Below are 23,632 nucleotides of genomic sequence, written 5' to 3'. Positions count from 1 at the left end.
GCCGCCCATCCTCCCTCATTAACATCATAGAGGCAGGATTTACAATGTAGGAAAATCACACAATACCAGGAATCATGGCCCAGTCTAATTGATACACGTGTTTTTGGGGGGACATAATTCATGACTGTGTCTTAGAAGTAGGCAATATACAGTAAACCTGTGAGAGCTGGAACTTGATGGGACTGCCTAGTTTTTCTGGGTCTTGAAAGTTTCCTGCCGTTAACAGGGTACAGTCTTACCACTTTTCTATTGCTCTCTATTAGTGGAAAATATTTTAGTTTTCCTTCTATGACAGGCTTCCTCCTTACACAGGCTCCGGCTTTTGCAGGTTTTACTGTAGGATATTAAATAGTGGGGCTCCCTTATACTGAATTCAGCAACTGGTGAGTGATTGAGAACAATAGCTGCAGTGCCTGCCCTTGGGAGCCCTCCGATGGCTGAGAAGTTTTGGGAAGTGTTCAGGGGACAATTAGTGAGACATTCAGCAGTCCACTGGTGGGAAATGGGATCTGTGCATTGTCCCTGGCATCACATGCAAACAGGAGCACGTATGTGCTTTTTAGGGAATGGGTCCATAGCTTGCATCAGACCTCCACAAGGGCCTGAGATCAGGGCTGCCTTGTACAGTTGGGTAGGTTGTACACTGCATGGGGGAATGTACCAATCAATATAATAAGTGGGGGCTAGAATGCAGCCTACTCTCCTCTCTTCAGGTCACCTGTATCATTCAGAGCAAGGGGCCTTTTTAACAGTTTTCCACAAAGAAACTATGGGCCCAGTGGCCCCATCTGGATTCCTAAAACATGAGGAAACCCAGTGTTGAAATGTTTTCCCTCTCTCTTTTTCTGCCTTCCTGCCCACAGCTCCTCAGGAACCTGACCCATTTTTCTATGGTGAGTGTTGGACTCTGTGATGATGGTGCTCTGAGGGACACTCTGGGGCTGGATGGAGGGGTGGCAGCAGATCCCCACTGGTCACTGCTGGTGTGGTCCTGGCTTTAGCCATGTGACACTTGCTGGGTCACTGGCCGTGTGACCACATGGATGCAGCTCACAATGACTGCGCTTGAGGAGGGCAGAACCAGATGGGGCTGGGGATTCCACAGCTTCTCAGGGCCCCTTCAGGTCTCACTCTGGGTTGGTGCATTGTGTTCATCAGAGAAGCAGATGGGGGAAGGCTATGCTGCTGGGGGTTGAATCCCGGCTTATCCACTTACCAGCTGTGTAGCTGTGGTCAAGCAACTGCATCTGTCTGAGCCCTCCTGTAAACAAGGGATAGTAATAGTTTGCACTTATGGGGGCTGTGTCCCTGGGTGGCAAAAACGGTTTGTACTTTACTCCCATGGGGTTGCCATGAGTTGGGATCGACTAGACAGCAAATAACAGCAACAATAGCAACTAAACTAAAGGTTGGCGACTGGAACCCACCCAGTGGTGCGAAGGAAGAAAGGCCTAGCAATCTGCTTTCATAAAAACTACAGCCAAGAAAATCCTATGGAGCAGTTCTAGTCTGTAACACACGGGATTGCCATGAGTCGGAATTGACTTGATGGCAACGGGTTGGTTTTCTGTTTGTCTTACGAGGGTTGTAGGAAAGATTTACCTGGATGACGCTATTAAATCGTGAAAGCTCAAAGAAGTTACCCCCAGGTCTGGCAGATCTGGGCCCAATCCCCCTTCTAGACACCCTCCTGACCTCTCCCTCTGCCATTCTTACTGTTCCTCCGATACACCAAGTTCCTTCTCATCTCAAGACCTTTGCACCTGCTGTTCTCTCTGCCAGGAATAGCCTCTCCTAGCTCTCCACACACCAGGCTAAGGCTCCTTCTTCTCTGTTAGGCCTCAGAGCAAATGCTGACTGCTCTTCTCAGAGGGGGCCCCCTGGCTATCCCGGCAACAGGAGCGAGCCACATCCACACCCCACCGTGGTCACAAGACTCTGGGCTATTTTGGTTTTGTTTTGTGTTTTGTAGTGCTTGATAACAATATGAAAGCCACCTCTTTGAGGGCAGACACCTGGACCACTGGTGGCAGAGTGGGTGCTGCATATGTTCACATCCCAGCAAACATTTACTGACCACCCACCAGGACACTGCAGTGAGCGAGACAGATGAGAACCCCTGCTCTCCTCTACCTTACACTCAATGGGAGAGACAGATACTCAAGAAAATAAATGTGAAAATTTGTGGTATATCAGATAAAAATAGTTCTTACAAAGGAAAATAGAGGGAATGAGATTAGAAAGTGTTGAGGTGAGAATAGGAATTTCTAAACAGGACAACTGGGGAAGGCTTCACTGATATTTAAATAAAGCCCACAAGGTGGTGAGGGAAGAGCTTTCGTGTAGAAGGAACAGCAAGTGCAACGGCCTGATATGCTATGGGAACAGCAGGGGGGCCAGCGTGGCTGAAGGAGGGGAGCTAGGGTGTACGCAAAGTGGAATGAGGCCCAAGAAGGAATGGTGTTGTTGTTAGGTGCTGTCAAGTCGATTCCGACTCATAGTAACCCTACAGGACAGAGTGGAACTGTCCCACAGGGTTTCCAAGGAGCAGCTGGTGAATTTGAACGACCTTTTTGTTAGCAGCTGAGTTCTTAATCACTACGCCATGGAATAGGGACTAGATACTAAATGGCCTTGTGGGCCATGGGGAGGGCTTTTGATTTTACCGTGAGTGCAGTGGGAGCCAGGGGCAAGCTCTGAGCTGAGGAGAAACATGATTGATCCGACTCAGGTCTTCACAGGGTCTCTGTGGCTGCATGAAGGGGATGCACTATGAGGGTGGGGCGGAAGAGCCAGACCATAGAGAAGGCTGCTGCAAGAGTCCCGACGGGCAACAATGGTAGACAGGACCAGGATGGGGGCATTAGAGAGGAAGATAAACAAATAAATAAACCTAACAAATGGCTAGCTAGGGCAGAAGGACCAGAGAGAGGGAAGGAGAGAAACAGAGAGAGATCTTTGAGGAGCAAGCAATGCCCGAGCCCGTGTTCTCAATTAACCCATTGGAGAAGCATCCAGCATGGCCTGCAGCATCCCTGAATTTGGGCATGTGGGTGGTCAGCCTTGAGGTCAGGACTGAGGCTCCAGGTGGGGCTGAGATGATGTCCCCCATTATCTCCCCAGACTACGACACTGTACAGACCGTGGGCATGACTCTGGCTACCATATTGTTCTTGCTGGGTATCATCATCATCATCAGTAAGTGTAACCCTTCCTGAGTTCCGAAGCTGCCTCAAAGACCCCTGCCCCTGGCTTTTCCCCTGTCAGCTTTTGTCCACATCCTTATGTCTTGTCTCCTTGTTCTGTCTTATCTCCTAACAGGCAAGAAGGTGAAGTGCAGAAAGGCGGACTCCAGGTCTGAGAGGTCTGGCAGCAATGGGGGGAAGGGGGAAAGGTGGTGGGAATACCCTGAGGTGTAGGGAGGCTTCCCTAAGAGAAGGCCCCCTGGGCCTGTCACACATTTCCCATAAAGCCTGTGGCTATTGAACCTCTTTATGCTTTTCTCTCTCATTTTTGCTTCCACAGCCCAACGTGCAAATCCTGTAAGTCGGAGCTTCCCTCCTCAGGTGAGTGAAAGTGTGTAGCTCTGAGAGGAGGCTAGGTGGGAGCAAAAGTGGGGGTCATTAGAATGGGGGTCCACCACCCGTCTGTCACTTTGTTGTACAGTGGTGGCTTGTGTGTTGCTGTGATGTTGGAAGCTATGCCATTAGTATTTCAAATACCAGCAGGGTTACCCATGGTGGACATATTTCACTGGAGTTTCCAGACTAAGACAGACTAGGAAGAAGGACCTGGTGACCTACTTCTAAAAAAATTGGCCAGTGAAAACCTTATGAATAGCTATGGAACATTGTATGATATAGTGCTGGAAGATGAGCCCCTCAGGTTGGAAGACACTCAAAATATGACTGGGGAAGAGCTGCCTCCACAAAATAAAGTCGACCTTAATGATGTGGATGGAGTAAAGCTTTCGGGACCTTCATTTGCTGATGTGACGTGACTCAAAATGAGAAGAAACAGCTGCAAATGTTCATTAATAATTGGAATGTGGAATGTACAAAGTATGAATCTAGATTAGAAGTTGTCAAAAATGAAATGGAACGCTTGAAGATGGATATTCTAGGCATTAGTGAGCTGAAGTGGCCTGATACTGGCCATTTTGAATCAGACAATCATATGGTCTACTATGCCGGGAATGACAAATTGAAGAGGGACGGCATCACATGCATCTTCAAAAAGAACATTTCAAGATCTATCCAGAAATACAATGCTGTCAGTCATAAGATAATATCCATACACCTACAAGGAAGACCAGTTAACATGACTATTATTTGAATTTGCGAACCAACCACTAATGCCAAAGATGAAGATACTGAAGATTTTTGCTAACTTCTGCAGTCTGAAATTGATCAAACATGTGATCAAGATGCATTGATAATTACTTGTGATTGGAATGTGAAAGTTGGAAACAAAGAAGAAGGATTAGTAGTTGGAAAATACGGCCTTGGTGATGGAAATGACGCTGGAGATCACATTCACATGATAGAATTTTGCAAGACCAACGACCTATTCATCAGAAATACCTTTTTTCAATAACATAAATGGTGACTATACACGTGGACCTCACCTTATGGAATACACAGGAATCAAATCGACTACTTCTGTGGAAAGAGACGATGGAAAAGCTCAATATCTTCAGTCAGAACAAGACTGGGGGCTGACAGCAGAAGAGCTCATCAAAGGCTCATATTCAAGTTCAAGCTGAAACAGAAGAAAATTAAAACAAGTCCACCATGAGAGCCAAAGTACAACCTGGAGTATATCTCACCTGAATTTAGAGACCATCTCAAGAATAGATTTGACACATTGAATACTAATGACTGAAGACCAGGAGAGTTGTGGGATGACATCAAAGATATCAAATATGAAGAAAGCAAAAGGTCATTAAAAAGACAGGAAGGAAAGAAAGAACAGATCAAAACGGAAGTCAGAAGAGACTCTGAAAGTTGCCCCTGAAGGCAGAGTAGCTAAAGCAAATGGAAGAAATGATGAAGTAAAAGAACTGAACAGAAGATTTCAAAGGCAGCTTGAGAAGACAAAGTAAAGTATTGTAATGACATGTGCAAAGACCTGGAATTAGAAAACCAAAACGGAAGAACACCCTCGGCATTTCTCATACTGAAAGAATTGAAGAAAAATTCAAACTTCGAGTTGCAGTCTTGAAGGATTCTATGGGCAAAATGAAGCCTTGGTGGTGCAGTGGTTAAGAGCTCGGCTGCTAACCAAAAGGTTGGCAGTTTGAATGCACCAGCTGCTCCTTGGAAACCCTATGGGGCAATTCCAACTCTGTCCTGTAAGAGTCAGAATCAACTCAACACCAACAGGTTTGGTTTGGCTTTGGGACTGGCAAAATATTGAACGACGCAGGAAGCAACAAAAGAAGATGGAAGGAAGACGCAGAGTCATTGTACCAAAAAGAACTGGTTGACATTCAACCATTACAGGAGGTGGCATATCATCAACAACTGATGGTATTAAAGGAAGAAGTCCAAGCTGCACTGAAGGCATTGTCAAAAAACAAGGCTCCAGGAATTGATGGAATACCAATTAAGATGTTTCAACAAATGAATGCAACGTTGGAAGTGCTCACTCATCTGTGCCAAGAAATTTGGCCAGCCAACTGAAAGAGATCCATATTTGTGTCCATTCCAAAGAAAGGTGATGCAATGGAATGTGAAAATTATCAAACAATATTATTAATATTACATGTAAGTAAAATTTTTGCTGAAGATCATTCAAAAACAGTTGCAGAAGTACATATACAGGGAACTTCCAAAAAGTCAAGCCAGATTCAGAAGATGACGTGGAACAAGGGATATCATTGCTGATGTCAGATGAATCTTGGCTGAAAGCAGAGAATACTAGAAAGATGCTTACCTGTGTTTTATTGACTAGGAAAAAGCATTTGACTGTGTGGATCATAACAAGTTATGGATAACATCGTGAAGAATGGGAATACCAGAACACTTAGGTGTGCTCATGCAGAACCTGTATATAGACCAAGAGGCAGCCATTCAAACAGAATAGGGGGCTACTGAGTGGTTTAAAATCATAAAAGGTGTGCACTAGGGTTGTATCCTTTCACCATATTTATTCAATTTGTATGCTTAACAAATAATCTGAGAAGCTGGACTCAGGATTGGAGGAAGACTCATTAACAATTGGTGATATGCAGATGACACAACCGTGCTGAAAGTGAAGAGGACTTGAAGCACTTACTGATAAAGATCAAAGAATACAGCCTTCAGTATGGATTACACCTCAAAATAAAATTTAAAAAATCCTCACAACTGGACCAATAAGCAACATCATGATAAATGGAGAAAACATCGAAGTTGTCAAGGATTTCATTTTACTTGGATCCACAATCAATGCCCATGGAAACAGCAGTCAAGAAATCAAACAACCCGTTGCATTGGGCAAGCTTGCTGCAATAGACCTCTTTAAAACATTAAAAAGCAAAGATGTCACTTTGAAGACAAAGGTGCACCTGACCAAAGCCATGAGTCTTAGTTATCTAGTGCTGCTATAACAGAAATACCAGACGTGGATAGCTTTAACAGAAATTTATTCTCTCACAGTCTAGGAGGCTAGAATTCCAAATTCAAGGTGCCAGATCCTGGAGAAGGCTTTCTTTCTCTGTCAGTTCTGGGGAAAGTCCTTGTCATCAATCTTCCCCTGATCTAGGAGCTTCTCAGCACAGGGACCCCAGGTCCAAAGGACGTGCTTCCTCCCCCCCAGAGCTTCTTTCTTGGTGGCATGAGTTTCCTTGTCTCTCTGCTTGATTCTCTTGCCTTTTATCTCACCTAAGATAAACAGGCCACACTCCAGGGAAACTTCCCTTACATGGATCAGGGCTGTGATCTGTGTAAAGGTATTTCACCCTACCTTGATCCTCTTTAACATAACCTAATCTTGCCTCATTAACCACAGGCAGAGATTATTAGGATTTACGACACATGGGAAAATTACATCAGATCACAAAATGGAAGACAACCACACAATAGTAGGAATCTTGGCCTAGCCAAGTTGACACATATTTTTGGGGAACGCAGTTCAATTCATGATACCATGGTATTTTCAATCACCTCATATGCTTGTGAAAGCTAGACAATGAATAAGGAAGACCGAAGAAGAACTGACGCCTTTGAATTGTGGTGTTGGTGAAGCGTACTGAATATACCATGGACTGCCAGAAGAACAAACAAATCTGTCTTGGAAGAAGTACAGCCAAAATGCTCCTTAGAAGCAGGGATGGCGAGACTTCATCTCCAGTATTTTGGCCATGTTGTCAGGAGGGACCGGTCTCTGGAGAAGGACATCATGCTTGGTAGAGTAGAGGGTCAATGAAAAGGAGGAAGACTCTGAACAAGTGGCTGCAACAATGGGCTCAGCTATTGTGAGGATGAAGCGGGACCGGGCAGTGTTTCGTTCTGTTGTACATAGGGTTGCTGTGAGTCAGAACCAACTCGACGGCATCTAACAACAACAGAATAGGGGTTGCATTCGATGTAGCTGGGAATGGGGCCATGCAAAGGCATTAGATGTATGTGGGAAAATTCAGTAGGAGGCTTAAACCCTGCAGATCAAAAATGCTCAGCCATGCAGGTTCAGTGGGACGTGAAATGTCCTAAAGAGCTCACAAAGCTTCCCGGAAACAAGTACCTTAGCCTATAAAAGCAAAGATGAACTAATTTCACAGGGGAGAAAGCCACAAACCCACAAGCAGAGGGGCCCCATGTGGGAAAAGGCCTTCTGCTAGTCAGAATGCCAAGAGTTGAGCGCTTGAGAGGACAGGAAGATAGAGTGCTTTCTAGACTTCATTGTTCCACTGGGCAGATGGAGGATCAAATGACCGAGAGATAGAAAGACTGACAGATGAAGTCCTGAATGACTGTGTCAAAATAACGGAAAGAGAGAAGCATACGACACAGATCAAAAACCACTGATGTGGGACACAGAGAATACAGGGATGTAGGGAGTCTGAGGATGGAGCAAGCATGAAAAGGACGGAAGGTAAGGACATGGATAAAGAGTGAGGAGGATGGGAGGGTGTAAGGGGGCTGGAGGCAGAGAAGGAGGTAGGGGTAGGAGGAGGTGTGGTGTGTAGCAAAGGAGTGGGGGTCTTGAAAGGGGATGTGGATGTAGAGGTGGATAGGGTATGAGCAGGGGAAGAATGCAGGAGGGAGTGGAGGTGAGGAGGATAATGGGAGTATAAGAGGGGGATGAAGGTATGGGGGTCTGGGAATATCTAAGGGGTTAGGGTCTATAAAGGTTATGGGATTGAAGAGGAGGATGAAGGTGAAAGGGGGGATGGCGGTGAGGTGGGGGTGGGGTGTAGGAGAAGTGGGTGGTGTAGGGAGAGTGGAGGGTGTGGGAGGAGGATGGTGGATGTAGATGGATGGAAAGTATAAAGGACCATGGCAGGAGATGGAGGGCGAAGGTGGGGTGAAGTGTGTACATGAAAGACTGTGACTCTTGAAGGCGCTTATTTTAATCATGTAAGACTGTTTTGACCTGTTTTTAGTGGGATTGCTTCCTTTTCAGGGACTTAAATAAAACCAGAGCTGGGAATCTCTGCCTTTTATAAAGTTCTTATAACTAAAAAATATGGGCCTTGAGGTACTCAGTGTCCTGGGGAATCTGGTGTGGATTTCATACATTTCACATTCCTTTAAGTGGACCTGAAAACATTAATGGGTGTGAATGATGTAGATCCACCCAAGGAAGAAGCATTTTGTGGGGGAGACGGAGGTGTGTACTTAGCCCTGGAACCTGGGTACAGTTTAAAAATATATCAACTTGCCCTAATTAAATTATAGTTAGAAGTGGGCAGGAAATGGAGGGAATTCCTTTTGTATCCAAATATTTAGGATACAGGGTGTAGGAGAGAGGCGGGGGTGCAGAGGGGGATTGGGGCTGTAGGAGAGGGGTGCCAGTGTAGGAGGGATGGAGGGTAGAAGAGGGAGGTGGAGAGTGTAGGAGAGAGATGGGGCATAGGAAGGGGTGGGGATTCCCTTTCTGGCTGGAAGCTGGCCTCAGAAAAGCCTGGGTTGGTCTGGGGGTCTAGCTTCATCAGAGAAGTGTCCCCTAGAGCCCCTGTGAGGCAGGATGGAAGCCACAGAAGTGTCCCCATATAGACCAGACATTAGGGCTTGGTAGGGCAGGACAGCTCCCCAGTGCCAGCCCAAGGGTGACAGTTCCTGGGAGGGGCCCCACTTTTATGGGCTCGAGGGCCACCAGCCGGGCCTTGGGGAGGGGGACTGCTCCCACCCCTCTGGTCGCTGATGTCAGTTTTCTCTCTCTCCAGCCCCTGGCGGCGGCGGCGTGTAAGACCAGCCCCCGGCACCTCCACAGCTGTCCCTGCCTGAGTGCAGGAGCCTGATGCCCGGGTGGAGGCGGTGGGGACCCCAGGCTTGCGCCGGGGAGCGCTCCCCCGAATGAGCCGCCACACCCACCTCGAGGCTGGAGCCGCTGCACCCCGCCGCCCCTCCCCAGGCCTTGGCAATGCCGATCCCCCAAAGATCCTGTCTGCATCCCAGACCCAGGGACTCGGGCTTCCAGCTCGGGCGTTTCGGGAGTCCACCCCCAGCTATCCAGAATCCCCGGGTACCTCTCCCGTTCACCTCCCCGTCATCTGCCCGAGGATTCGCTCCCCGGATCCCTCGGTGTCTCTGTCGTGAGCTTAATAAATGTGCATTTGTTTTTTTCTCCTGTCTGTCTGTGTGTTCTCGTCTGTGGGGAAGTAACGGACTGGGGGGGACGCGCGGACTGAACCTGGGGCAGCTGTCCCCGGAGTTGCCCCTCCCTCGTTCTCGGCCTCCTTCCCCTCCCCCAACGTCCCGAGGAGCCCCCTCCCCTAATTCAGAACCTCTCCTCCCTCAATGGCGTCAGAATTGCCCCCTCCCTTCCCCCAGCCGTCCTAACGCTTCCGTTCCCTCAGCGACCCCATCCTAGCCCCTTCCCCAGGACATCCTCCTGCCTTGTCCCTCCGGCCAGACTCGCTCCCCTCCCCTTCCTCCTCCCCTTTCCCTAGCGTCGCCCCCTCCTCCCCTCCGCAGAGGAGTCCACCCACCCAGGACCTGCCTGCCCGGGTTCCCCAGCCCCAGACCCGGTTGGTGGGGGCCACTACCCCGCCTCTCGCCCCTACCCCCCGTCGTCTTCAGCTTCCCCCCCTCCTGCTCCCACCCCGGGCTCTGAAACCAGGAAACCCAAAAGGAAATGACTGAGCCGGTCCGGGTCCCCGCCCGCCAGCGCTCCCCTGGCCACACCCTCCGCCTCAACGCTGCTACCTCGGCTGCCCTCTCCCTACGACACTGCCCAGCCGGCTCGCGACCCCCAGCTCTGACGTAAGTCCCTCCTCCCACCCACCTCCACCCGCCGCCCCTCTGCCCCAGGCCGGGCTCAGGTGGGTAGAAGACTGAACTTTTCTGTGCCTCTCTGCCCCCATTCAGGCTTGCTCCTCTCTGCGCCCTCTTTTGTTACTGCCTTGGGCTGCCTTGCTCACTGCCCGTCCCCCTCCTGTGCCTCGGTCTCCCCAGCTCCCCTCCATCCCTCTGGAACCAGTCCTACCAGACCTACCCAGCATCCTGTTCTCTTGTCCCCGCACAGCGGCCCGTGACACCAGCTCACTTTTTCCTACAAGACGGGAGCATATTACTCACTCTTCCTCTTCCCCCTTCTTGCTGACTCCTCCGCTCTGTGCTCTGGGGACAGGCCCCGGGGAGGAAAGAGGCCCCCTGAGATATCTCCTTGTGCTCCAGACCCCTCCCTGCCCCTGTCACAGCCACCCTGGGCCAGGCGCGGGGGCCGGGCGGGCAGCCTTCAGAGCATCCCTGAAAGGTCAGTTTGGTCTGATGCTCCTTGTTTTCTTTAGGGATCTGAGGGGAGAAGAAGGGGTGGCCGCCTGGGACCCGGTGCCTCAGAGCCCACCCCCCAGTTGGCTGTTTGTGTTGGCATGAGGTCGTTGAGGCCAGGGGTGGCTGTTTGGGAGGGGAGGGCCGAGGCTGCAGGATCCCCCCACCCAGGGTGGTGGCTGCTCGGGCCTGCCTTACTAGCATCGTGACTGACCCCAGCTCTGGCTCGCCCCGTAGATGTCACCCTCTGGTCGCCTGTGTCTCCTCAGTATCCTTGGCCTGGTTTTCCCTACCAGAGGTAAGGCCCAGCCCTTGTCCGCCCTGCTCTCCGAGCCCCAAGCTGCGCCCTGAGTGTGCTGCTGGGTGGGCAGCTGGTGAGTGTGGCTTTCTGCCCTATGAACTGGGGATCCCTCTGCAGGGGGTGGGGTTAGCCCTCCTTGAACACCTCAGGCCTGCGTGGCTGCTTCCAGCGAGTCTGGCCAGACCATGTCCTGCTGAGCACCCTCCATTTCCCCTCCAAGAAGAACTTGCTGAGTTTGATTTGGCGGGAAGATGGGTGTTGGTTTTCTACCGGGTAGCCAGGAAACCTGGGCTCTCAGCAAAGCAGCTTCCTGAGCCCCTGGGCGAGGCACAGTTAGTTAGGGTGAGCTGGCACTGGTTCAAAGAGCAAGACGTCTCAGTCCTGCCTGGTAAACGGTCCCCAGAGGCAGTAACTGTGGTTTGTGGGCATGATCTGGGTGACAGGTGCTCTATGTGTCATCCTGTTTTGGCTTCAACCCTACCTTATTGTACATATTGGCATGCCCATTTTATGGATAAGGAAACTGAGGCTCAGTGAGGGGAAACACCCTGTGCTAGAGGCTAGAAAGTGGAAGGGCTGGGATTACAACAATCCTGCCTGCCCCCAGAGCCCAGAGTATACACACCTCTGAAGCTGCTCCCATTTCTCTTTGATAAAATGGCTTTCGTGTCTTTTTTCAGTCATTCAACAAATATTTATCGAACATCTACTACTTGCCAAACCCTGTTCTAGGCACCAGGGGAAATAGCAGTGAGCAAAACAGGAGCTTACATTCTAGTGGGGAAAGATAGCCAATGAACAATAAATTAGTAAATTATATAGTATGCTTGAAGGTGATAAGTCTATGGAGAAGGGTAATAAGGATTAAATAGGGAGATCAGGGAAGGCCTCAACGAGGAGGTGGTATTTGGGCAAACACTTGGAAGGAGATGAGGGAATAAGCCTTGCAGGTATTTGGGGGTGGTGAGTTTGAGGAACAGCAGGCAGGCTGGGAGTCTGGGCTGGGGTGAACAAGGGGTGGAGTGGGAAGAGGAGAAGGCAGAGGGGTGACCAGGGACTAGATAAAGGGGGAACTTATGGGCTGTGGTGAGGACTTTGCTTTGTCCTGGAGTGAGGTGGAGCCAGGAGAAGGCTCAGCCAGGAGGGCCCTGATCTGACTCAGGAGCTGCCAGGCTCCCTCTGGCTGTGTGGGGAACAGGCTGTGAATGGCAGGACAGGGGGAGAGACACCAGGGGTGCTGTGATGGCCCAAGAGGGAGAGGCTGGCATCTGGAGCGGGGGGGGGGAGGGGCAGTGGTCGTATCCAGCACTGCTGCTGCGCTAAACAGTGAGGGAGACCCTTTCCCTGCTCCATCTCATTTCACCCTCTCCGTAGCCCCATGAGAGGGCAGTGGGGGTTCAGTGGTAGAATTTTCGGCTTCCACGAGGGAGATCCAGGTTCGATTCCTGACCAATGTACCTCAAGCGTAGCCACCACTTGTCTACCAGTGGAAGCTGTGTGTGGCTATGATGCTGAACAGATTTCATCAAAGCTTCAGACTAAGACAGTGTTGATGTGGCAAAGTTGAACGGTTCTCCCAGCAGACAGGACCTCCTGAGTTACCCCTAAGATCTCAGAAGGGGAGGGATGGTTGGTGGGAAAGGGGAGAGCAGACCTCCCCCACCATGACTTCTCATCCTTAATTCCACAGGACAGGTGTTGGAGAAGACCACACCCATTCCTCAAATGGAACCAGACACTACGGACAGTCACGTCCTGACTCAAGTCACAGGTGAGGAAAGAGGGACAGGTGTATAAAGATAACGATAGGACAGATCCTATCATTGCAAATAACCTCAAAATGACTTGGCTAAATGGAGAATTTATAGACTTGTGTAACTGAAAAGTCCAGGGATAGACCTTCAGGCATGGCTGAATCTAGGTGCTCCAATGATGCTATCAGGAACCTGGCTCTATCTCTTGCTTCTGTTTTCTCTGTATTGGGTTCATTCTCAGGCAGGCTTTCCCAAATGTGACTCTCAGAAGCCCAGGGCTTCTATCCTACCTGTTAAGAATCCAGAGGAAAGAGACTTCTTTCTTCCCCATTCCCGCAAATATCTCAGAATTGAGTGTCATTGGCCAGGCTCAGGTCACATGGTCACCCCTGAGCCAATCATTGTGGTCACAGGCATGGAATGCTCTGATTGGCCTGGCCAGGGGCTCATGTTCAACTTCTAAATGGGCTGGTGCCTGCCCCACTGAATGAAGTGGACTGAGAGTCTGGGAAGAGTGGTTCCCCAGAGGAATTTTGGGTACCGAGTAGGGGGAATGGCCATCTGTGGGGAATGAGGTGCAATATGGGCACAATTAGCAAATGGCTAGATTAACTGAGTCATTCCCATCACTTCAAACTTTTACCGAATTGCCATGAGAATCCCCCTAAATCTGTATCCCTGGAGCTTCCCCCCATTTTTTCTCTCTTCTCTCCCTGACTCCTATCTCCTGACTGCAGACACAGTCCACCCAGAACTCCAGTCTACCCCTCAGACCTCAACTCAAAAGACCGATGGTGAGTGGGGGCAGGGGTAGGGGGTGGGGAGGTGAGTCTTTTGACACCCTGAGTCCTTGATTACCCTTTTCAGCCTCCCAGCTCTGAGTCCTCTGCTCCTTTAAATAAAAAGTACAAAAACCATACATGTAAAACTTCAATTACTCTAAATCAAACCCCTGTGTAACCACCACCCAGGTCAAGGAATAAAAAAAAGCAAACCAATCCCATTGCTGTTGAGTCCATTCCTACTCATAGTGACCCTATAGGACAGAGTAGAACTGCCCCATAGAGATTCTAAGGAGTGCCTCGTGGATTTGAACTGCTGACCCTTTGGTTAGCAGCCACAGCACTTAACCACTACGCCACTGGCGTTTCCAGCCAAGGAACAGATCTTTGCAAACACCCCCGAAGCTCCCTGTGTGCCAACCCCATTCATTTCATCCTTTTCTCTCCTTTTTTGAATTTTCAAATATTTTTGAACTTTTTCTTAGATTATAACATAATGTTATATGTTTTTTTTTTTCAATTAATGTTTAATGACACGGTAGTACATAAACACATTCTTCTTGGAAATCATAAATATACTGTAGGTGGTACAAACGTATGACTAAATCCCTTTTTCTGTGCTCCCCAATCCTTGTCCTTTACCCCATCTCTGAGAGGTCTCCCCCACTATTATCATCGGGGTAATTCCAATGATATATCCCAAGCAGGTATGTAAATAGATACAGGTAGCCCCCCGCTTACAATGTTTCCGAGTTATCACCAACCGTACTTACTACCATCTGTTTTTTTTTTTTAGCATCGTATTGTTAGTAATAGGTACTACATACAATGTTGCAGCATGCAATTTGCTGATGTTATCATTCTCAGATGTTTATATGAAATGTTTCCAGCCCTCAAAGACACATAAAGATCGGATTTATAAAGCTACTGATAATAAAAGGCAAAAATGTTGAAAACTAAAATAAATAAATAAAGAGGTATTTGACTTACGTTGTCGTAAGGGAACCCTTCTTAAGTCAGGGACTACCTGTACGTCGTACTGGAGAAAATACACTGTGTGGTATTTCTGCATGAGCTCAAGGATGTCATTGAGTGCTGTCCTGCAGCTTTGGGCTTTTACTGCCCTGGGTAGCATGTTTAGAAGCTCTTCCCACATTGCTATAGAAAGGCTCCCCCTTGCCCATTTTCCCTGCTGTGCGGTACTTCACGGGGTGTCTGCCACAGTTCACGAGTTAATGTAGCCACGCACCTCTTGGTGGGTACCTTGGTTGCTCCCAGACTCTGCTGTACACAGTGTCACAGGGAGCAACCTGTCCCTTCCTCCGTGAACAAACACGTTTAGAACTTACTATGTGCCAGGCACGGTTCTTTAGAACTTGTGTCGACTCATTTATCCTCACAAGATCCTTATGTGTTAAAGCTGCTACTATCCTCATTTCCCAGATAATGGAACAGAGACCCTGAGTAATTTGTCCAAGATCTCACAGCAAGCCAGCAATGCAGATGGGATTTGAGCCCAGTCACCTAGCTCCTGAGCCCCTGCTTTTACTTATAACACTATGGGGTACAGGACATGAACGTTTAAACTTGTTGTAAAGCATTGCTTTCTTAACTGGCTGCCCCAATTTTCATGCCAGCAGTGTACAGGTAGTCCCTGACTTACATTGCCCATCCCACAGCAACACTAGATTTATCAACGTGTCTGATTTTTGCCAATTGATAGAGGGGAGATGGTCCCTTGCTGTCCTAAAAAAACAAAACAAAAAAAAAACCAATGCTGTCAAGTTGATTCCGACTCATAGTGACCCTATAGGACAGAGTAGAACTGCCCCACAGGGTTTCCAACAAGCGCCTGATAGCTTCAAACTGCCAGCCTTTTGGTTAGCAGCCGAGCTCTTAACCACTGTGCCACCAGGGCTCCCTTGCTGTTTTATGGATCTTTATTTCCTTAATTCACACATTTGTCGTTCTCCCCTAGAAACAACACAGAGCCAGACCAAGGCCCAGACCCGGCAACCGACGGTGAAGGATGAGCTTCTAACAACAGAGGACCAGATGGACGTGACGGGCAAGGAAGGTAAAGCCTGGGACTAAGAACTCCACATGAAATTTTTGTTTAGTTCTCTGTCTAGGTCGGCCTTTCCCCAAACACGTTTCTCAGAGCACCCATCTGGGGAATTGTTAATACACTTGAAAAAAGAAAAGTATATATATATATATATATATATATATATATATATATATATATATATATATATATATTGGGCTATGGTCAAAAGTGCTGGGGAAGCCCTGAGTTAACGTTAAACATGCTTCTTTATGGCAGGACTTCTCAGAGTCCTTAAAAAGCTAATTTGCAGTGAGCATCCCCAAGGGAGTTCACCTAGTTGTGCAACATTTCCCAAACTTGATAGACTTGGGGACCCTCTTTTGTTTGGATCCTCTCACAGGGCTGGTGCTGAATTTGTGGCTATGGGTGTTTCCTTTGTGTATGTCTTCTTAATACTAGAGCAGAAGTTTTTTTAGCCACAAAAGACGTAAAACCCAACTTTTAAGAAAAAAAAGATTTATTGGCCATGTAAGTTCCGTAAAGTCCAGTTTCAGGCATACCTGGATTAAGGGGCTCCAACCATGTCACCACGGCTGACTTGGTCTCTCTTTTGGCTCTGTTGTCTTTGTTCTCAGGTGGTTTTTCCCCTGTGGATAATAAAAATGGTCTCGTAGTTCTAAGTTTAGGTCACACACGCAAAAGCTAGAGAGTATCTCTTTTCCAATATACCTAGCCACAATTACTGAGTTAATGTAGTCACATACCTCTTGATGAGTATCTTGGTTGCTTCCAGATTTTTCTGCCATACACACAGTGTCACGGTGAGCAACTTTATCCCTTCCTCCTTGAATAAACACGTTTAGATTGATTCTCATTGGCCCAGCTCAGGGCACTTGTCCAGTCTGACCCAATGGAGCCTAGGAAATGGACTGATCTGATTGGCCAGGCCTGACCCATCTTGGGCTGAGAAGGAGATCAGCTCTGCCTGAGCCATATAGACCAAGAGTTGGAGGAGAGATGGTTCCCTTTAGGACAAGTGAGCGAATGTTACCAGAAGGAATGGGAAAGGTTGCTGAGCTGAGATGAATGCAACAGGTGGCCTTCAATACCTGTGTGAGGAGGCAAACCCAGTGCGAAGTACTGTAGCTTGGGCCACCCCTAAGTGCTCACGGTTGTGCAGAGTGGACATTACACAAGAGCACCACCTACAAGGTTGTGCCATTCCCCTTGCAGATTTTTATGATTTGTTACAACAGTTTTCCAGCAATGGTGGTCAACATCTCATTCTTACATAATTTGTCTTTCAACAGGTGGAAATAAAGTGTCTTGGGGAAGAGCACCTTTTTGATTTGGCATAAAAATCGGGGCGGGGGGAATGGTTGTGTCCTATTTCTCAATCACTGGAACATTTTCGTGTTTCTGAATTTATGTATTTTTGAGTCCTTGCTGATTTGAATTACTCTAAGTATTAGTCCATATTCCTGGTTATACATGATAGAACTGTAACTGGGTCTCTCCTGGACCAAAGGGGTCATAGAACTGAGTAAAAAGCACAGCTGAGCCTTGAAGTTGTCCAAAACCTGGACATGAAAGCCCCCAGAGCCTCTCTTCCTCCTTCATCTTTGCTGCTCTTGTGCTTGGCTTCACTTCTGCATGGCAGGGAAATAATTCCTGGCATCGCCCAGCTCATAGCTACCCAGCTTCATCATTCAAAATACCTGCTTGGGATTTGAAAGATTCCAGGGTGGACCCATATTGGCTGGACTGGGGTCTCATGATCCCTTTGTGGCCTGGGGTACAATTGACAGCTACCACTGGAGCCACATGGCATGGGAAAGGGGCAGTAGTTCCCAAGAAAGGGGGCGCTCCTCCTAGAAGGGAGGGACCCCCAGCAGAAAGTAACAACAATGGCTAGTGTTTGCAGAGAGCTTACTCGGTGCTGGGCACCATGCTTGGCTTTTACCCATTGGCTCATTTGATGCTCACAATCACCTTAGGTGGTGGTAACTATTGATACCCCATTTTACAGGGGAGGGAACTGAGGCCCAGACAGGTTACCTGACTTGCCTTAGGCCACATAGCTAAATGTGGCAGAACCAGGATTTGAACCCGGGCTCTCTAGCTCCAGTGTGCACAAACTCCACACACTCCCATGGCTGTCCTTTACATTCTCTGTGATCTTGGCATCTTTGTCCTTACTGCTGATCTCACATATACCTTCTTCCTGGCAAGGCTTTCCCTGAACATCTCGTGATCCTTGGCTGTCTGCTCATGTTTAGGGGATGAGGCACTGAGGGGGGACTGGGGAACTTGGGGCTCATGGGACAACTTCTCCACCCACTGGCTTCACATTGGGGCATCATACAGGGGTGACCACTTCACTAGGGACATTTCTCAGTGCCAGAGGGCAGCTCTTTTCTTTGGGGCATTGATTTTCTTTTTTGAAGAAAGGAACTGTCTGGTATTTTTGGTCTGGGGGAAGAAGAGGTGATATTCAAAATGTTTTATAATAAGCATCTCTGGACAGCATATCTGGGCATGAAAGTTCTGGAGGTCCCCCTCCTTGGCTATGCCAAGTGTTATCCTTTAGTTGTGGAGGAGGTCCTGGGGGAGGGGGCAGGGGACCTTGGGGGATGAAGCAGCCAGCCTTAACCAGCAGGTGCAGGCTTACCTGAATATTTAACACCCACCTTACTTGCTGCCTCCATGGGTAGGAGGAAGGAGGATGTCCCGTGTTTTGCACACCTGATGTATAGGCATGGGAGAGGGCTTCTCTCAAATACAGACTTTCAGTGAAGCCCCTTGTTTATGCTTCCATGGCTCACTCCTGCCCCCTGCCTTCTTTTGGCCACTCTGCTGATCTCACTGAAGACACCACGCTCTCCAAGAGACGATCCCCAAGCAAAGACATCTGGACAGACTCCCCTACTCCCAGGACAGCTGGTAAGTGACTTCCTTCCCAGACTGGGAACAGGCTGTTTTCTGTTTATTTGTGTACTTCCAGCGCTTCACAGCGCAGAGTAGGTCCTCGATAAACATGTGTTAGGTGAATAAATGAATTCGAGACTGTACAGAGTACCAGAAAAACCAAACCATTTGCTGTCAAGTTGATTCCAACTCATAGTGACCCTTTAGAACAGAGTAGAACTGCCCCCATAGGGTTTCCAAGGCTGTAATCATTACAGAAGCAGATTGCCACATCTTTCTCCCAAGGAGTGGCTGGTGGGTTCAAACTGCTGACATTTTGGTTAGCAGCCGACCACCACCAGGGCTCTTCTGTACAGGGTAGGCATGCAATAAATGTCTGAATAGATGAATGAATAAATAAATAAATACTGCATACATAGCAACCCAAAACTCAATGGCTTAAAATGACAATTATTTATTTAGATCTTGATGTTACAATTTGGAAATTTAGGCTAGGCTCAGCTGGGTGGTTCTTCTGGTCTCTGCTGGACTTACTCATGTATCTGAGGCCACTTGCAGGTTGTCTTAGTCACCTAGTGCTGCCATAAACAAATACCACAAGTGGATGGCTTTAACAAAGAAAATTTTATTTTCTCGAGTCCAAATTCAGGGCGTCAGCTCCAGGGGAAGGCCTTCTCTCTCTGTTGGCTCTGGAGGAAGGTCCTTGTCCTTAATCTTCCCCTGGTAGAGGAGCTTCTCAGGTGCGGGGACCTTGTGTCCAAAGGATGTGCTGTGCTCCTGGAGCTATTTTCTTGGTGGTATGAGTTCCCCAACTCTCTGCTTGCTTCTCTTTCCTTTTATCTCTTGAGAGATAAAAGGTGGAGCAGGCCATACCCCAGGGAAACTCCCTTTACTTTGGATCAGGGAGGTGACCTGAGTAAGGGTGGTGTTACAATCCCACCCTAATTCTCTCAACATAAAATTACAATCACAAAATGGAAGATAACTACATAATACTGGGAATCATGGCTTAACCAAGTTGATATACATATTTTTGGGGGGACATAATTCAATCCATGACACAAGTCATCAGGGAGCTCTGTTTATAGGGACACCTTGATTCTTCCTCTCATGATCTTATCCTCTACTCTCAGCCCAGTCAATCCCCAGTGAACAAATGGAAATGATATGCCCACAGGTCACATAGAGAGTCCATTCATTTATTTACTGATTCAGCAAATATTCATTGAGCGTCCTCTGTGTGCCAGGTGCTGGGGACATAGCGGTGAACAAAACCAACAAAAATCTCTGCCTCATGGAGCTGGCATTCTAGTGGGGGAGAGAGAGACAGTGAATAACAAACATAATAAATATATGTCAGGTGATTTTAAGTTTCAATCAAGAAAAATAAAGCAAGGTTAGGGTTAGAGTAACTGGGGGGCGTATTTTATATACAGGGCCAGGGAAGGCCTCACTGAGAAGGAGGTGAGGGAGAGAGCCGTGTGGATGTCTGTGGAAATGGTGTTCTATGCAGAGGGAACAGCCAGTGCAAAGTCCCTGAAGTAAGAAGTGCCTGGTATGTTCAACAGCAGGAATGCCAGTGGGACTGGAGCATAACGAGTGATGGGGAGAGTGGTGGAAATGAGGTAAGAGAGGTTACGGGAGCCAGACTGTGCACCACGGTGAGAATTTTGGGTTTTATTTCAAGTGTACCAAGTCCGACACCCAGGTGTCTCCTCTACCTGACTTATTCACCCCACAAACGTTTGCTGAAGTCTGACTTGCTCCCTGTCTGTCTCATCCAGGGTCGGGTGAGGTTACGGACAACCCCTTCTTCTATGGTAAGTCACTGTAGGGAGTTGGGGAGGGGAGCAAGGGTTAAGGTTCCTCTGACTGTGCCCCTCCATTTTTCTCTCTGCAGACGAGGACACCCTCCGGAAAAGGGGCCTGTTGATTGCAGCTGTGTTGTTCATCACTGGCATCATCATCCTCACCAGTGAGAATGGGGTTGGGTGGGAGGGGCACTGAGACTGGGAAGGAGAGGCCTTGGCCTGCACTGTGACTGAGGATTAGGTTCTTGAAGACCCCTGGGAAAGATCATTTTAAATGAGTAGTATCTGTTAGCTATTGCTGTATACAAACCACCCCAAAAATTCATGGCTTAAAATGACAACCATTTATTTAGCTCTTGATTCTGCAGTTTAGGAATTTAGGCTGGGCTCAGCTGGGTGGTTCTTCTGGTCTCAGCTGCACTTATGCATGTGTCATGAGGTTAGTTGCAGGTTGGCAAGTAGCTCTGTTTCTAGGGACTTTGGTTCTTGTGCGGTTATCCTCCAGTAGGCTAGCCTAAGAATGAGCTGTGCTTAGAAGTTAGCAGCTGTGTCAGTCAGGGTTGTGGCAGGTGACAGATGGACACTCAAGTTTAATGGAGAGTCTTTTACAGAGGCACAAGCTGGGTAATGGGATGGTGCAGCACCCTAGGACTAGCAACAAAGGAGAGCTGTTATCACCCCAGCCTGGAGGGGGTAAAAGGAAGTAATGGCTATGCCAGGGCATGGCGAGAGATGGAATTGTAGGAGGGGGCTGCTGGCAGGAGCTGTGGCCTCAGTGAGAGGGCTTCAGGGACTACCACATTGCAGCCCTGCAGGGAGAACACAAGGGATTGGGGATCAAATACCTAAACCTCTCTCCTCTTGCCCCCTCCAATCTTCTGCCAGTGCCTCCCTGGCAGTTGTGAGCTAGAGGGTGAGGGGCTGGGGGCATATGGCCTGTCAGGTCAGCCTCCTAGGACCAGTGCAGGGCAGGGCAGGGAGCAAATGGAGAATAACAAGCAAAGCAACTAATTTTTTTGTTTTTTTCTATGCATCAAATAAAACGTAGGAACCACCAGTTTGCAACCTCTCAGTTAAGCTGTATAACCTAGGCCAAGTTTCCTTACCTCTATTGTCCAATTTCCTCATTGGGAAAATGATCACAACTACCTTTTTTGCCTGTAGGTGGGAGACAGAATACTAATACTCAGGAAGAATATTGCTAATGTGTGCCTGGTACTCGTTGAGTCTGGGAGTCAGGTGCTGTTGCCTCAGTCGTTCAACTTGTGTTTACTGAGTCTTACTTGGTGTCAGGCTCTGTTCCCTCCCCAGTGGGGAGTTTGGGGCTCAGAGAGTTGAGGAGCTTGCCCGAGGCCATACAGCATATAAGAATCAGGAAAGGACTAGACCCAGGTCTGCGTGAAGGCAGAGCCTGAATGTTAGCTCTGAGGCCACATATTGTTCCAATAACAAATGTCTGTGGGCTTCACTCTGTGCCCAGCCTGTGCTGGGTGATGCTGGGGACACAGCGGAAATAAGCCACCCTGGTCTCTGCCCTCAGGGAGCTCCCATCTGGTGGGAGGTGACAATAAACAATTAACTACATGCATGGACAGGGTGATTCAGAGAAAGATATTTGCTACGAGGGAAATAAAGCAGCATGACAGGACCGAGCGGGGTGAAGAAGGAGCTTCCTCTGAGGAGGTGAAGTCTGAACTGATTCCTGATGATAAGAAAGGTGATTTAAAAACCAGGGAGAGGGAACAGCAAGTGCAAATCTCTGGAGGCAGGACTGATCTGAGCAGGTTGCAATAACAGTGAGGAGGCCATTAGGGCAGAGTGAGCAAGGGGGAGATTGGGGGTAAGATGAGGCCAGGGAAGTAAGGAGTGAGAGAAGCAGGGCAGCAGCCAGGAGACAGGTAGATTACTGTTTTCTCACATCTCCTTTGGCTCCTAAGACCCCCTTTACTCACTCTGGTCCAGCCTCTTGGCCTCCCTGCTGTCCCTTGAGCCTACTTGTGTCCTCAAGGACTTTGCACTGGCTGTTCCCTCTGCTTGGAACACTCTTCCTCCAGATGCCCACCTGACATCTCCCTACCTCCTTCAAGTCTTTACTCAGATGTCACCTTCTCCGTGAGCCTGATTTTCTCCATGAGGATGCCTCTGGCCCTGGACCTCTCTGCCCCTTCCTGGCTTTATTTTTCTTCATAGTACTTATCACTGTCTGACTTATCATCATCTATATGTTTCCAGTACCCAGTGCCATCGAGTCGATTCTGACTCATAGCGACCCTATAGGACAGAGTAGAACTGCCCCATAGAGCTTCCAAGGAGTGCCTGGCAGATTTGAACTGCTGACCCTTTGGTTAGCAGCCGTAGCACTTAACCACTACGCCACATACGTTAGGCTTAGTTATTTTTCTCTTTGTCGATTCCCCCCCACTAAAAAATATTGGCCTACAAAGGCAGAGATTTTTTTCTTTTTCTTGTTCTTGCCTGTGTTCCCAGTGCCTGGCACGTGATAGGTTCACAGTACATATTTGCTGAATGAATGAATAATACACAAAATATTGTGAATTTTCAAAGAGCTTATCTGTGTGTGAATGCGGGAAGCTCTCCCTCAGGGGCCTCACACTGGCTGGGCCAGTGTTGGCTTCTTGTTCACTTGGTTGTAGAGCTGCCTCTGAGCTCCCCAAGAGGCAGGGATTGATCGGCCTTGTTCCCCAGCACCCAGGTCATACACATAATCAATACCGTTCCAACTCATGATCAAATGATTTCCTTCACCCACAGGTGGCAAATATAGACAGATGTCCAAATTCTGTCGGAATTCTTGCAGGTGAGTCCATCGGAAGTGGGTGCCGATGGCCTAATTGGCACCCCAACACCGAGCTCCCCCAACAGCTCACCGTGCCCAGCCTCCTCGCTCCCTTCATAGAGCCTACAGAGTGGTCAGTGTATGAAGCCCAGCATAAAAGGGAAGACACAGATGGTTCCAGAGCTGGGACTGACGTCCCCAAGCCCCCTGCCCACCCAGCACTGCTCTCCCTGGCACTACCCCCCAAGTTATGCATTCTGTTCAGATCAAAAGTAAAGCACTGTGGTCCTTAA

General features: G+C 48.5%; 2 protein-coding genes and 1 long non-coding RNA gene across 10 annotated transcripts in view; 2 read left to right on the top strand and 1 right to left on the bottom strand.

Moving 5' to 3' along the window:
• FXYD7 (FXYD domain containing ion transport regulator 7) overlaps nucleotides 1-4,905 on the top strand; it is a 9,580-nt gene extending 4,675 nt beyond the window's left edge. The window contains exons 2-4 of the mRNA XM_023539871.2: nucleotides 864-893; nucleotides 3,124-3,198; nucleotides 3,322-4,905. Coding sequence (XP_023395639.1) covers nucleotides 864-893; nucleotides 3,124-3,198; nucleotides 3,322-3,419 — 203 coding nt within the window. The 3' untranslated portion in view covers nucleotides 3,420-4,905. The remainder of the gene's footprint in view (nucleotides 1-863; nucleotides 894-3,123; nucleotides 3,199-3,321) is intronic.
• The window catches only part of LOC135232750 (uncharacterized), a 14,217-nt gene extending 3,475 nt beyond the window's left edge, over nucleotides 1-10,742 (bottom strand). Inside the window, exons 1-3 of one of the 2 annotated variants that reach the window (XR_010323302.1) lie at nucleotides 10,642-10,742; nucleotides 4,628-4,761; nucleotides 1,217-1,261 (exon numbers count right to left, since the gene is read on the bottom strand). This is a non-coding gene — a long non-coding RNA (uncharacterized LOC135232750). The remainder of the gene's footprint in view (nucleotides 1-1,216; nucleotides 1,262-4,627; nucleotides 4,762-10,641) is intronic. The other variant, XR_010323303.1, reaches the window with a different exon arrangement.
• FXYD5 (FXYD domain containing ion transport regulator 5) lies at nucleotides 10,267-23,632 on the top strand. Of its 7 annotated transcripts, none has more exons than XR_010323300.1 (9): nucleotides 10,267-10,409; nucleotides 11,154-11,290; nucleotides 12,908-12,988; nucleotides 13,709-13,765; nucleotides 15,732-15,830; nucleotides 18,675-18,746; nucleotides 20,300-20,356; nucleotides 20,516-20,551; nucleotides 20,632-20,707. XR_010323300.1 is itself a non-coding variant. In XM_064293554.1 (9 exons), exons 1-9 carry the CDS (start codon nucleotides 10,282-10,284, stop codon nucleotides 23,362-23,364), a joined length of 735 nt encoding a protein of 244 aa, XP_064149624.1. In that variant the 5' UTR covers nucleotides 10,267-10,281; the 3' UTR covers nucleotides 23,365-23,632. The 7 variants fall into 7 exon arrangements, 5 of the variants coding, with proteins under 5 accessions (XP_064149624.1, XP_064149625.1, XP_064149626.1 ...); XR_010323301.1 differs by having other exon boundaries at nucleotides 20,168-20,356; XM_064293554.1 differs by lacking the exon at nucleotides 20,300-20,356 and adding an exon at nucleotides 23,315-23,632 and having other exon boundaries at nucleotides 20,632-20,706.

The sequence above is a fragment of the Loxodonta africana genome, chromosome 11, assembly GCF_030014295.1.
Source record: "Loxodonta africana isolate mLoxAfr1 chromosome 11, mLoxAfr1.hap2, whole genome shotgun sequence".
Taxonomy (NCBI): domain Eukaryota; kingdom Metazoa; phylum Chordata; class Mammalia; order Proboscidea; family Elephantidae; genus Loxodonta; species Loxodonta africana.
The sequence above is the reverse complement of the archived record's forward strand: the minus strand, read 5'-3'. Positions and strand labels throughout refer to the sequence as shown.

Bases quoted from the DNA above. Each gene is read 5' to 3' on its own strand.
- FXYD5 (XM_064293554.1), top strand. From the start codon at position 10,282: ATGACTGAGCCGGTCCGGGTCCCCGCCCGCCAGCGCTCCCCTGGCCAC. The intron at 12,989-13,708 runs GTGAGGAAAGAG...TCCTGACTGCAG, and splicing joins CGTCCTGACTCAAGTCACAG to ACACAGTCCACCCAGAACTC. The intron at 15,831-18,674 runs GTAAAGCCTGGG...ATCTCACTGAAG, and splicing joins GGACGTGACGGGCAAGGAAG to ACACCACGCTCTCCAAGAGA.